The sequence below is a fragment of the Dasypus novemcinctus genome, chromosome 6 (assembly GCF_030445035.2).
Source record: "Dasypus novemcinctus isolate mDasNov1 chromosome 6, mDasNov1.1.hap2, whole genome shotgun sequence".
Lineage (NCBI taxonomy): Eukaryota > Metazoa > Chordata > Mammalia > Cingulata > Dasypodidae > Dasypus > Dasypus novemcinctus.
This window is the reverse complement of record NC_080678.1, coordinates 41,746,955-41,758,236: the sequence shown is the minus strand read 5'-3', so window position 1 is coordinate 41,758,236 and position 11,282 is coordinate 41,746,955. Positions and strand designations below refer to the sequence as shown.

At 58.4% G+C, this 11,282-nt stretch overlaps 1 protein-coding gene and 1 pseudogene across 1 annotated transcript; one reads left to right on the top strand and one right to left on the bottom strand.

Moving 5' to 3' along the window:
• Positions 1–1,900: 1,900 nt before the first annotated feature.
• On the bottom strand, positions 1,901–7,176 carry SFRP5 (secreted frizzled related protein 5). Its single transcript, XM_004457017.4, has 3 exons — positions 6,606–7,176; positions 4,583–4,660; positions 1,901–3,009 (listed from the first exon to the last, which is right to left on the bottom strand). The coding sequence occupies exons 1-3, from the start codon at positions 7,126–7,128 to the stop codon at positions 2,663–2,665; spliced, it is 948 nt and encodes a 315-aa protein (XP_004457074.1). The 5' UTR covers positions 7,129–7,176; the 3' UTR covers positions 1,901–2,662.
• A 2,325-nt stretch (positions 7,177–9,501) lies between these two features.
• On the top strand, positions 9,502–11,118 carry LOC101436135 (heterogeneous nuclear ribonucleoprotein A3-like; annotated as a pseudogene).
• The last annotated feature ends 164 nt before the right edge of the window (positions 11,119–11,282 follow it).

The window sequence follows — 11,282 nt, the reverse complement described above, 5'->3', positions numbered from 1 at the left end:
TTGTTGTATCATCTTGCTGTGTCAGCTCTCCGTGTGGGTGGCGCCATTCTTAGGCAGGCTGCACTTTCTTTTGCGCTGGACGGCTCTCCTTACGGGGCGCACTCCTTGCGCGTGGGGCTCCCCTACGCGGGGACACCCCTGTGTGGCAGGGCACTCCTTGTGTGCATCAGCACTGCGCATGGGCCAGCTCCACACGGGTCAAGGAGGCCCGGGGTTTGAACCGCGGACCTCCCATGTGGTAGGCAGACACTCTAACCACTGGGCCAAGTCCGCTTCCCCCAACCCCTTCTTGGCAGAGCAGGACGGGAGGGTCTGGGATACGGAAGGCCCAGGAGGGCAGCCGCGCGGTCCTGGCCTGCCCCCGCCAGGCCCCCCGTCGGACCTGCCGGGTTCTGCTCCGTGCAGCAGATGCCCTCCCCACCAATGCGCTGGGCCGAGTGCTCTCTGGGCAACACCGGCTCCCGGGCTTGGGCCTCCAGGAGGGAGCACAGGCCTTGCAGGGCTTCCCTGCACTTAGGGAGGATTTTCCTCTGGTCCCAGGGAAGAGGCCCTTGCGGGTCTGGCCTCAGGTGTTGGGGGACAGAGCAGAACCCTGTCTCGTCGCGGGGGCTGGGTGAGGAGTCCTTCGGGGCCGCCTGAGGGAGCACCCCCTGTCCCGCGCCCTCGCGCCGCCTGCCAGCACCTGACAGAGGTCAGTATTGTACTCCAGCCAGATGCCGCCCCACGCCTTGTGTGCTCAGTGGAAAAATAACCCCTGATCCTGGTTGACCGTGGAAGTGTCCGTAAATATTTGGTCGGGGCAGGAGGCTGGGAGACAAGGGGCAGATTCAGGGAGCCAGGCGAGCTGGGCAGGGTTTGGGTGAGGGTGGGTGGCAGTGGCCTCCTCAGCGGGGAGGAGAGGCAAGCGGGCCTCGGCCTTGCTTGCTCTGTGGGAGGCCACCTGCCTGCCCGGGACCACCTGCTGGCAAGACCCCCCAGGAGAGTGTGGGTCACACTGGCGCACAACAGAATTCGGGGCCCTCTGGCCTTTCTGGGGATGCCGCCTGCCTCTTTCGAGCCGCCGAAGCCCAGTTTTCCTCCCCTGAAGAGCATGGCGCTCCTTTTTTGGGAGGAGCAGCAGCCTTCTGACTGGACTACCCCCCGGTCCTGACCCCCTGCTCTGCGTACGGCTGCCCTGCCCATCTCTTTTCTGGCACCATCCCTCCCAAGTGAGGACACTTGAGTGGCAGCAACTTCTTGCCTCCCTTTCAAGCCTTCGCCCCTTCCTGCTCCATCTCCAGGCAGCGGTCAACATCCCCCAAGCTCGGCCGCAGCTGCTGGCCTGCCCAGAAAGTGCTTCTCAGCCCAAGGAGCCAAGCCAGCGAGCATCTAGAAAGACTGATTTCCCCACCCTCAAGGAGAGCTTCTGTCTCAGGTTCCTGTGTTAAGGTGCAGATTTTGACACCCCAGGTCTGGGGTGGGGCCTGGGACTCTGCATTTCTAAGCTGCTGGTCAGGACCAGCACCCAGAGGTGGCTGAAAGCCGAGGAGGAGGAGCAGGGACACATTCTGTGGCCCAGGCTCTTGGGCTCCCTGGCCAGGCATTGCCCGTGGCGGGGGGACGCTCAGGACCCTGGAGTCTCCGACCAGGAGATGGCATCTGTGTTCCTCCTGTGGCTCCTGGGACAAAAGGACAGTCATCCTCACCCCTGGCTGGCGGTGGGGATGCGGGGGTGACCCTCGCTCTGTGCTCTCTGGGGACCCTCCAAAAGCACAGGGCGCTGCTCTTAGGCGTTCCAGGAGTGTCCACGTGGAGGGGCCGGGGGTTAAGGTAAGGGCCTCTCTTGGAAAGCCTATTCTAAGTCCCCTGTCCCAACCTCTCGGGAACCAGCTGACAAAGAAATCACCTGGTCAAACCCAACTGTTGTCTCTTTGATTTAATTAAAAAAAAAAAAAAATTAACCACCAAACCCTACCTGTATCAGTCACCTCTACCTACAGGCCTCAGAACAGTAGCAATAATTTACACCTCGTAAGGGTAAAGGGGCAGTGCCAGGGCTGAGGAATGAGTCCTAGGGAGTGAGCCCTCGAGGGGGTTCTGTCAGAAGCAGGGCGGGGCTTGCTCTTGAGCCCAGCGGGCGCCCCAGGCCTCGGGGCAGGGGTGGGCAGGGGCAGGGGTGGGCAGAGGCGGGGAGGAGGGAGGTGTGGCCAGAGGACACTTGACCCCACCTCCTTTCCCCTGGAGGACCACCATGAGGGCACGGGGAGGGCCAGTGGGGGAGGACAGCCGTCCCCAGGTAGCTCAGCCTAGCACCCCGCCTCCTGCGAGCCGTGGGGAGCTGACCCCGTCGCCCTCTCTGGCTGCTCAGCGTCCCCGCACCCTTCCCTGGCTCTCTCTTCCTCTGCCTACCCTCCCGAGACCTGGCGTTTCCCCCAGATGAGAAAGCCCTGCCCTTAAGAGAGGAAGCCCGAGGCTCCAGGAACCCTAGAGAACCCCTGGTCAAGGAGGGCAGCCCCCCAGCTCCGTGCCCACCCCTTGGAACCTGTGCCAGTAACAGCTGGGCCTGAAATGACCCTCTGGGAGGGGCTGGGTAAGTGGGGAGTGGTGAGGAGGAGGGTGCGGTCCCCAGGGTGGGGGCAGAGAGCAAGGCACATTGGCTGGGGGGCGCAGGGAGGAGCTCCCTTTAGTGGGGTTCTGCGGCCCCGTAGAAGAAGGGGTAGTAGAGGGAGCAGGGGTAGGAGAACATGAACTTGACTGCGAACTTCATCTCCTTGTTCTTCTTGTCCCAGCGGTAGACGGCCATGAGCAGCAGCTGTCCGTCCACTTTGCGGCCCATGACCAGGAAGCTGCCCGCCAGGCTGTCCAGCTGCGGGCAGGGGCAGCCTGCCCCGTTCTTCATGTGCAGCACCAGCCTCTTGGTGTCCTTGCGCGTCAGGGGTCCTGGCTTGAGCAGCTTCTTTTTTTTCTGGGCTCCAATCAGCTTCCGGTCCCCATTCTCTATCTTGATCTCCTTGATGCGCATTTTGACCACTGTGGGAGGGACAGAGGGGCTCAGGACACGGGTGGCCTTAGAGCTAGTGTGGCCCTTCTGGCCCTTCAGGCTCAGGGCGCCTGGCCTCTGTGGGTCTTGGGAGAAGTGGAGCTTTTACATGCACATTTAGGTGTGTATGAAGCTCCTGCCATGTACAGGACTTTCCTGGACATCGTCTCATTCCATCCTCGGGGTCCAGGAGGAATGGTGGAGCCTGGAATGACTGAGGTCGGGCCATGCCTGTCCACAGCACAATTGCAGGGTGGAGCGCTCTCAGTGGGGTGCTGGGCTCCCTGGGGGTGAAGTGTCAGGGATAAGGCTGACCACCCGGATGGGGCCATCGGCGGGGGCGGGGCTGGCCTCCATGCCCTTCTGACTCCCATTTCTGGCTGAGCAACAGGTGGCGAGCAATGAGACTGTGTGTGAGTGGTGTGGAGTGTATGTGGGGTGGGTGTGAGTACGTGCGCTCTGTGTGTGCAGAATGTGTGTAGAGGGGAATGTACAGTGTGTGTGAGTGTGCGAGTGTGGTTTGAGCAGTGGTGGGCTAGTGAGTGCTTAAGAACTGGCTCTGGGGAGGGGGCGCCCTGCTCTGTAGTGTTTGCTCATTTCCAGGGGCAATGACTGAACGTGGAGTTGGGAAGAGATATGGACAATTAGCTCTCGCTGGCGTGAACCAGCTCCTGCACACCCGTGTAATTTATGTGTGTGTATGATTGTGTGTGTTTGAGTGTGTGGAGGAGAGTGTTTGTGGCAGGTGTAGGAGTGGATGAGTGGAGGGGGTGGAGGGGGGTGGGTGAGGGCACAGGGAGTTCTGGGTTGGGGGAGGCTAGTTGAGCTGGGCTTGTCTCTCTTCAGGCTTCGGGACCCTCATCTCTGTGAGCAGCCAGGTATAAGCCAGAGAATGACGTGGCCCCCGAAAGTTGTCATAATGTCTCTTCTTTTGCTCTCACTCTCTCATACACACGACATGCCATAGCAGTATTCTCTTTGCAAAGTAGAGACATTGTAATGATCTCTTTTTCACAGACAGGAGGCTAAGACACAAAACTGAGAACTGACCTGGCAAAGGTCATGTGCTGGACTAGATTGTTGTCTCAGTTGCCCCAGGCATGGGGAGGCTCCAGGATGAAGCTGTGGGGACAGGTGACCACAGCTTCCCTGGCCAGAGTCCTAGGTGCTAGGCAGAGGCACCCAGGATGAGGGAGCTCTGCATCAATTCTGGGGCCTGCTTCTCCCCTACCACCCCATCCACCTCAGGGCTCAGCCTGCATCCCCCAAAGAGGCAAACTGGTCACGGGAGCCCTTTTGTGGACAGCACCCAGGGAGGGCTGTGGGAGACCTGGTCAGAGGTCAGGTCCATGGGCCAGGCCTGGAGGGGCTCCTGGAGCCCTGAGATGATGTACACTAATGGGTGCGCTTTTCTGGGGAGGCGGTTCATGGTCACCATGAAGTTCTGCAAGTGGCTCACGATGCAGACACTGTCGGGACTCGCTATGCTGTGTGGGCATGTGTGTGCCCAAGGGGGAGCTGGGAGCTGTTTTGGGGCAGTGGCCACGCGGGCCCCAAGCTCACCAAAGTCGCTGGAGCACATCTGTTCCATGAGGCCGTCGGCGCTCTGCTCCATCTCACACTGGGCGCAGATCTTGGTCACTGGCGAGAGAAGGCAGGGGTGGGGCGGGGGAGAGCTGGTGAGGGGATTGGGGTCCAAAGCGCCTCTGCAGGTGCAGGATCCCCCACCTCCCAGTCCCCTCTCTCTGCCAAGCCTCTGTTTCCTTGGCAGGAAACGGGGATGGGGGTAATAACAGCACCTGCCCACTGGGTGGGCGCGAGCAGCAAGAGAGACCAGGTTGGCAGGGCCAGAGTTGCTCAGGTGAGTGCCACGATTGCCCCACGCCCTTCGAACCTGCACCCATCGTGTGCGCTGGGTTCTTCTACATTTTTTCTCATTTGCTCCTCAGCCTAGCAAGTAGGTATTATTATTCCCGCAGGAGAGAGAAGGAAACAGGCCCAGAACAGTTACCCAAGCCTGCAAAGCTGGAGAGAACCAAGCCCAGGACTCAGGCTTTGTGACTCCCAGTCTGGGTGGGGCTGGGGTGGGAGTGTCTGAGGGGTCTTTCCTGGAAGAATATGCTGACAGGACCCAGGCAGGAGGTAAATGAGTGAAGCTCGTGGGTGGGACTGAGTACCCCTGGAAAGCGAGCAGCTTAGTGTGGACAGAGCTTCTGGCTTTTTACATGGAGTCTTCTGCATTTTATCTGTTGGCCACACAGACACTTCTGCAGGCCACCTCTGGCCCTCAGGCTACCCCCGTCCCTTGCCTGACCTGTGCTCCAGTCTGCTATGTCTCTTCCCTCAGCTGGGCACATATCAGTGGGGAAAAGGAGAGCACAAAGAGCCTGGGGGTGGTGGTGGTGCCCAGGGCAGAGCCCAGTGGAACTGCCCCGCTGGCCAAGCTTTAGTGTTTGGGCTCCAAGGAAGCCAGAAAAAGAGCCAGAGATCCCCGCTCTCTCCCCCTGCCAACCTTGAGGATGCGGGGTTCCCTTGGTCTCAGCCCTTCCCAGGCTGTGGATCCCATCCCCAACAGCGACCCTCATGAGATGGCGTGGGTTGGTAGAGTGGAGAGATGGTGCAAGTCACCCGTCAACAACTGAGAAGGCAGATCGGGGTAGGATAGGAAAACAGAGAGCAGTGCAGCCTGGCTCAGGGCGGCTTAGCGTCAGCATCAGCCTGTCCAGGCTTTCCCGCGGGGTGCGACGGTTTACCCTCCTCTGCTGGGCTCTGGTTCCTGGGCCGGGATTTACCTGGCCGGAGGGGTCCTGGGGGACCCCAGGGGATCGGGTGAGCAAGCCCGGGATGGCTGCGTGGAGCTGCACAAGGAAGGGGAGGCTGAGACGAGGAGAAATTAGGGGTTGGGTGGGCGTGCGCTGACTTAAAATCTTAGAGGTCTGGGGAATCTGGTGGGACGGCTTGCTGCTTTAAAGATGCGGACCCGAGACTCAGAAGTGAAGCGGCGCTCTTAGAGGCTCCTGGTTAGGCGCAGAGCCTGGCTCATCGGTCCTCTTCCCCCTCGAGGCTGACCTACAGGGTTCCTAGCCCGGGAAGCTGGGGTAGAGGGCTGCCGGTGGGAGAAGGTAGGATTCCCAGCCCAGGAAGCTGGGCAGCTCGCTTAGCCCCCCGGCATTCTTGGGCTGGGGAAAGCTATAAAGCATTTGTGGGGGACCCCCCAGGATGGGGGGGGGGTGGAGGGGGCAGCTTTGGGGGAGGCCTAGGAATTCCAGCAGCTTGGGAGGGGGGGCGCCGGGGTCTTAGCAAACGAAGTCGGTGTGGGGGCGAACCGTGGGAATGTGCATAACGGCAGGGAGGCACCGCTGTGGGGAGGTGGGAAGGCTGCGCGGGACAGTTCCCCGGGGCGCGCAGGGCTGGGCCAAGGCGCACGCGTGTGTGTGAGGGGTGGCCAGCTCTGGGGGCCCGCAGAGTGCGCCGAGGGGCTGGGGGCATCTGTCCGGAACTCGCGGGGCTGGTGAAGCCAGGGACCAGCTCGCCGGTCGGTACCCAGGGACGCCGAAGCGCGCGGAGGCGACGGCGGCGGCGCTACCTGGAGGCGCGGTGGCGGGCAGGTGCCCGAACTGCACAGTGATGCAGAGGTCGTTGTCCAGGGGGAACTTGTGGCAGTGCAGCATCTCGGGCCAGGGGAAGCCGTAGGCCTCCATGAGCGGCGCGCAGCCGGCGCGCACCGCCTCGCACAGCGAGCGGCACGGGTAGATGGGCCGGTCGAGGCAGACGGGCGCGAAGAGCGAGCAGAGGAAGACCTGCGTGTCCGAGTGGCAGCGCTTGGCCAGCAGCGGCAGCCAGCTGCTCGCCTGCTGCTTCACCTCCGCCAGGCTCTCGTGCTCCAGCAGGTTCGGCAGCCGCATGCGCTTGTAGCCCACCGTGTGGCAGAGCGGCAGGTCGGCGGGGATGTCCACGCACTGCGGCGGCTTGGAGTACGAGCGCCCGTGCAGCGGCTCGGCCTGCCAGCCGTAGTAGTCGTACTCCTGGCCGCCAGCCGGCGGCCCCTGCAGCGCCCCCAGCAGCAGCGCCAGCGCGGCCGCCCGCGCGCCCCCCGCCGCCAGCCGCATGGCTGCGCTCCCGCCCGGCGCGCGCGGCTCAGGTCCCCAGGCTCAGCGCGCGGCACCCCGGGCCCGCACGCTCCCCGGCAGCCGCCGCCGCCGCCGCCGAGGTCGCCCAAGTGGGTGGCAGCCTTCGCTTGGCCTCCGCGCACGGAATGATCCTGGCGCCTCCCACCTCGGGACTCCTGCCCCGACCCCCACGCGGTGCCAGCCAATCTCCGGCCGCCCGGCCCCCAGCCCCCAGGCGGGGAGGTAGGGTGGAGCCCCTTCTGCCCCTCCCGCCAATTCCCGCGCCTCGGGAGCGGGCTGGTGCGCCCCTGTCTCGCTCACCCGCTCCCCCTGCCACAGCCCTGGGCTCGCCTTGCGCCTCTTCCTGGGACTCCTTCGCCTCCGTCGGCACTTTGCTCGTCTCTCGCCTTCTCCAAACTTCCTCCTTATCTTTCTGCGCCACAGCCTCTCCTGGTCCTTTTCTCACTCACTTCTCTGGCTTATCTTTCGGCCTCGGCCTTTCTCCTTCTGTTCTGTTTTCTCTTCTCTGACACCTCAGGTCTCCCTTCTCCCCGGCGAGACGCTCCTGCGGCCGCCCACAACCTCCCAGTCCAGTTCTTTGTCCTTGATTAGTTGAGCACCACCTAGGTGCGAGGCCCCTTGCTGGCTCCTGGGCAATCAGAGATGGGTAAGACCCGGAACTCACCTCCGGGGACGTCGCAGCCTTGTGGGAGCGAAGATAATCGCAGCTTCTATTTAGTGAGCTCTTACTAGGTGCCAGGGCACGGCACTTTGTAAACTCGTTGACGACTACTTCTAACGAGAGCTAAGAGTCAGTGGGTGCTTACTGTGTGCCATGGCCTATTCTAAGGTCATTGCATAAATTGTCTCATTTAATCCTCACAATAATGCTACACGTGGGTACTATTATTTTCCCCACTTTACAGATAAGGATACTGAGGCAAGAAAGGGTAAGTAAGGATTGGTGCTAGAATTTGAACCCAGTCAGTCTCATTCCAGAGTAAAGGCTTAGATACACCCAGAAGGTCTGGATTCTTAGGCTACAGGCCTAATGGCTCAGAGAGGTGAAGGAACTGGTTATTTGTCACACAGCCCATAAGTAAAGGAGCCAGGATTCAAATCGAGGTGTTGGGCTCTAGAGTCCAGGGTTTAACTACTCTCTCTTTATTTAAGATAAATTTAAAATCCTATTTAAGATAAATCCTAATTCAGGATAGAAAATCTAGGAGAAGTAAATACCTCCCAGGAGGAGGAAGGAATTCAGTATCTATTTTTTTTTTAAAAGGAGGTACATGGAGATTGAACCTGGGACCTCATATATGGGAAGCAAGCTCTCAGCCACTGAGCTCCACCCACTCCCCCAACTGATCATCTAGGCAGAGGGTATCCCATGAAGCACTGAGAGAAGAGGACTTGCAGGAACCCCTTACGTGGTGTCTTTCCCTGCTCTCTGGGCCCTGCCTTCCACTGGCTTTCTTTCAGGAGGAGCCTTGAGTGAGAGGCCTGGGAGGGGCCTCCTTGTGGGAACCTAGCTGGAGACTTGACCTTCCAGCCTTTGGTGGCGAGGGCGCCTTGGGGAGGTGTCTTGAAGGAGGGCTGGGGGAGCTCTAGGGGCTGGCTCTGCTGGGAGGCAGGAGTGCCGGCAGCTGCCGCTTCCCTGCCCTTTCCCTTATTTGTGAGCCCGCAGCCCAGCCCACCCCTGTCCTCCTGAACAGCCTTGCAGGACTCCTGTCCTCCCATGAGCCTGTCCTGAGTGGGAGCGCAGAGGGCACTTACTATTCAGCAAACACTATGTGCAGGCACAGGGTGGGGAGTGGCTGAGGATACAGAAGAGCAAAGACCCAGGCCCCCGCTTCATTTGCTATTTTTTTATTTAAGATTTATTTATTTCTCTCCCCTCCCCTCCCACCCCGGTTGTGTATTCTTAGTGTCTATTTGCTGCGTCTTCTTCTTTGTCCACTTCTGTTGTTGTCAGCGGCATGGGAATCTGTGTCTCTTTTTGTTGCGTCATCTTGTTGTGTCAGCTCTCCGTGTGTGCGGCGCCATTCCTGGGCAGGCTGCACTTTCTTTCACCCTGGGCGGCTCTCCTTATGGGGTGCACTCCTTGCGTGTGGGGCTCCCCTACACGGGGGACACCCCTGCGTGGCAGGGCACTCCTTGCGCGCATCAGCACTGCGCAAGGGCCAGCTGCACACGGGTCAAGGAGGCCCGGGGTTTGAACCGCGGACCTCCCATGTGGTAGACGGGCACCCTAACCACTGGGCCAAGTCCGCTTCCCTCATTTGCTCTTGTTGTGAGAACAAGACACAAGTCATGGCTGATGAGGCAGAAGAAAAGTGGGCAGACACAGCCCTGGGGGGTGGGAGGGGCAGGATGTCCTTTAAAGCCCAGGAAGACCTGGCAGGGCCCATGTCGGGTAAGTGGAGGGCCTTTCCTCCCCCCATCGCCCCTCCCAACCCCAGCTTCAAGGGCTATTAGAGCTCTCAGTCCCATATCGAACCTGAGTTGGAGGAGGCAAGACTGGTCTCAAAATGAGGTAAAACCATTGCCCAATCGTCCCCCAGCCTGACTCCAGCTATTGCCATCACCGCCAGGGGATGAGGGCCATGAGCCAAAGGAACCAGAACAGTTGAGAAAACTATTGGTGGTTTGAGCTTTGAAACTATAGATGACAGTTTAAGAGAACATTTTGAGAAATAGGGCACACTCACAGACTGTGTGGTGATGCGAGATCTCCCCAGACAAAATGCCCCAGAAGCTTTGGCTTTGTGCCTTACTCTTGTGTTGATGAGGTGGACGAAGCAATGTGTGCTCCACCACACAAGGTGGATGGGCATGTAGTGGAACCAGAGAGCTGCTTCTAGAGAGGATTCTGTAAAGCCTGGTGCCCATCCTACGGCGAAGAACATTTTTGTTGTGGTATTAAAGAAGATACAGAAGAGCATAATCCGAGAGACTACTTCCAAAAGTATGGCAAGAACGAAACCACAGAAGTTATGGAAGGCAGGCAGAGTGGAGAAAAGAGAGGATTTGCATTTGTGCCTTTCGATGATCATGATAGTTGATAAAAATTGTTGTTCAGAAATACCACACTATTAATGGACATGATTGTGAGGTGAAAAATCAGGCCCTTTCTCAACAAGGGATGCCGTCTGCTGCATCACAAAGAGGCCGTGGAGGTGTACCTGGCAACTTTATGGGCTGTGGAGGGAACTTTGGGTGCGGTAGAAACTTTGGGGGAGGAGGAGGCTATGGTGGTTGGCAGAGAGGTGGTTATGGAGGAGGTGATGGTGGTTATAAAGGATTGGGAGGTGATGTGGCAACTATGGTGGTGTCCTGGTTGTAGGACTAGAGGGGGCTATGGTGGAGGACCAGGATGTGGAGACTAAGGTGGTGGATGTGGTGATGGTGGAGGATATGATGGCTACAATGAAGGAGGGGATTTTGGCGGTGGTAACTATGGTGGTGGGAGCTATAATGATTTTGGAAACTGGAGTGGACAACAGCAATCAAATGATGGACCCATGAAAGTGGGGCAGTTTTGGTGGAAGACGCTTGGACAGTTCCTATGGTGGTGGTTATGGATCTGTGGTAGAAGTGGTGGCTATGGTAGCAGAAGGTTCTAAAAACTCAACAGAAAATGATTAAAGTTCTTAGCAGGAGGGAGAGCCCGGAGTTGTCAGGAAAGCTGCAGGTTCCTTTGAGACAGTCGTCCCAAATGCATTAGAGGCACTGTAATACTCTGCCACAGAAGGAGCGATGATCCATAGTCAGAAAAGTTACCACAGCCTACACAGGAAACCCTGCTTGTTCAGGACTGTCATAGCCACAGTTTGCAAAAAGTGCAGCCATTGATTAATGGATTGTGTTAGAGGCAATCAATTAGAGGCACATTCCTAAGGACTTTTATCTATTGTAGCTTTGTCTTTGTCTTTTTCTTTTCAGTACATCAGGTATATTGCCCTGAAAATTGTGGTAGTGGTACCAGGAATAAATTAAGGAATCTTAAACTTTTCAATATTTGTGTAGTTCAGTTTTTCTACATTTTCGTACATAAACTTAACAAAATGCACTCTTGAAGGTGTTTCCTTATAAGTTAACAAGAAGATCAGTTAATTACTGTTTTGTATGAATTCTGCTAAAGTTAACTCTTG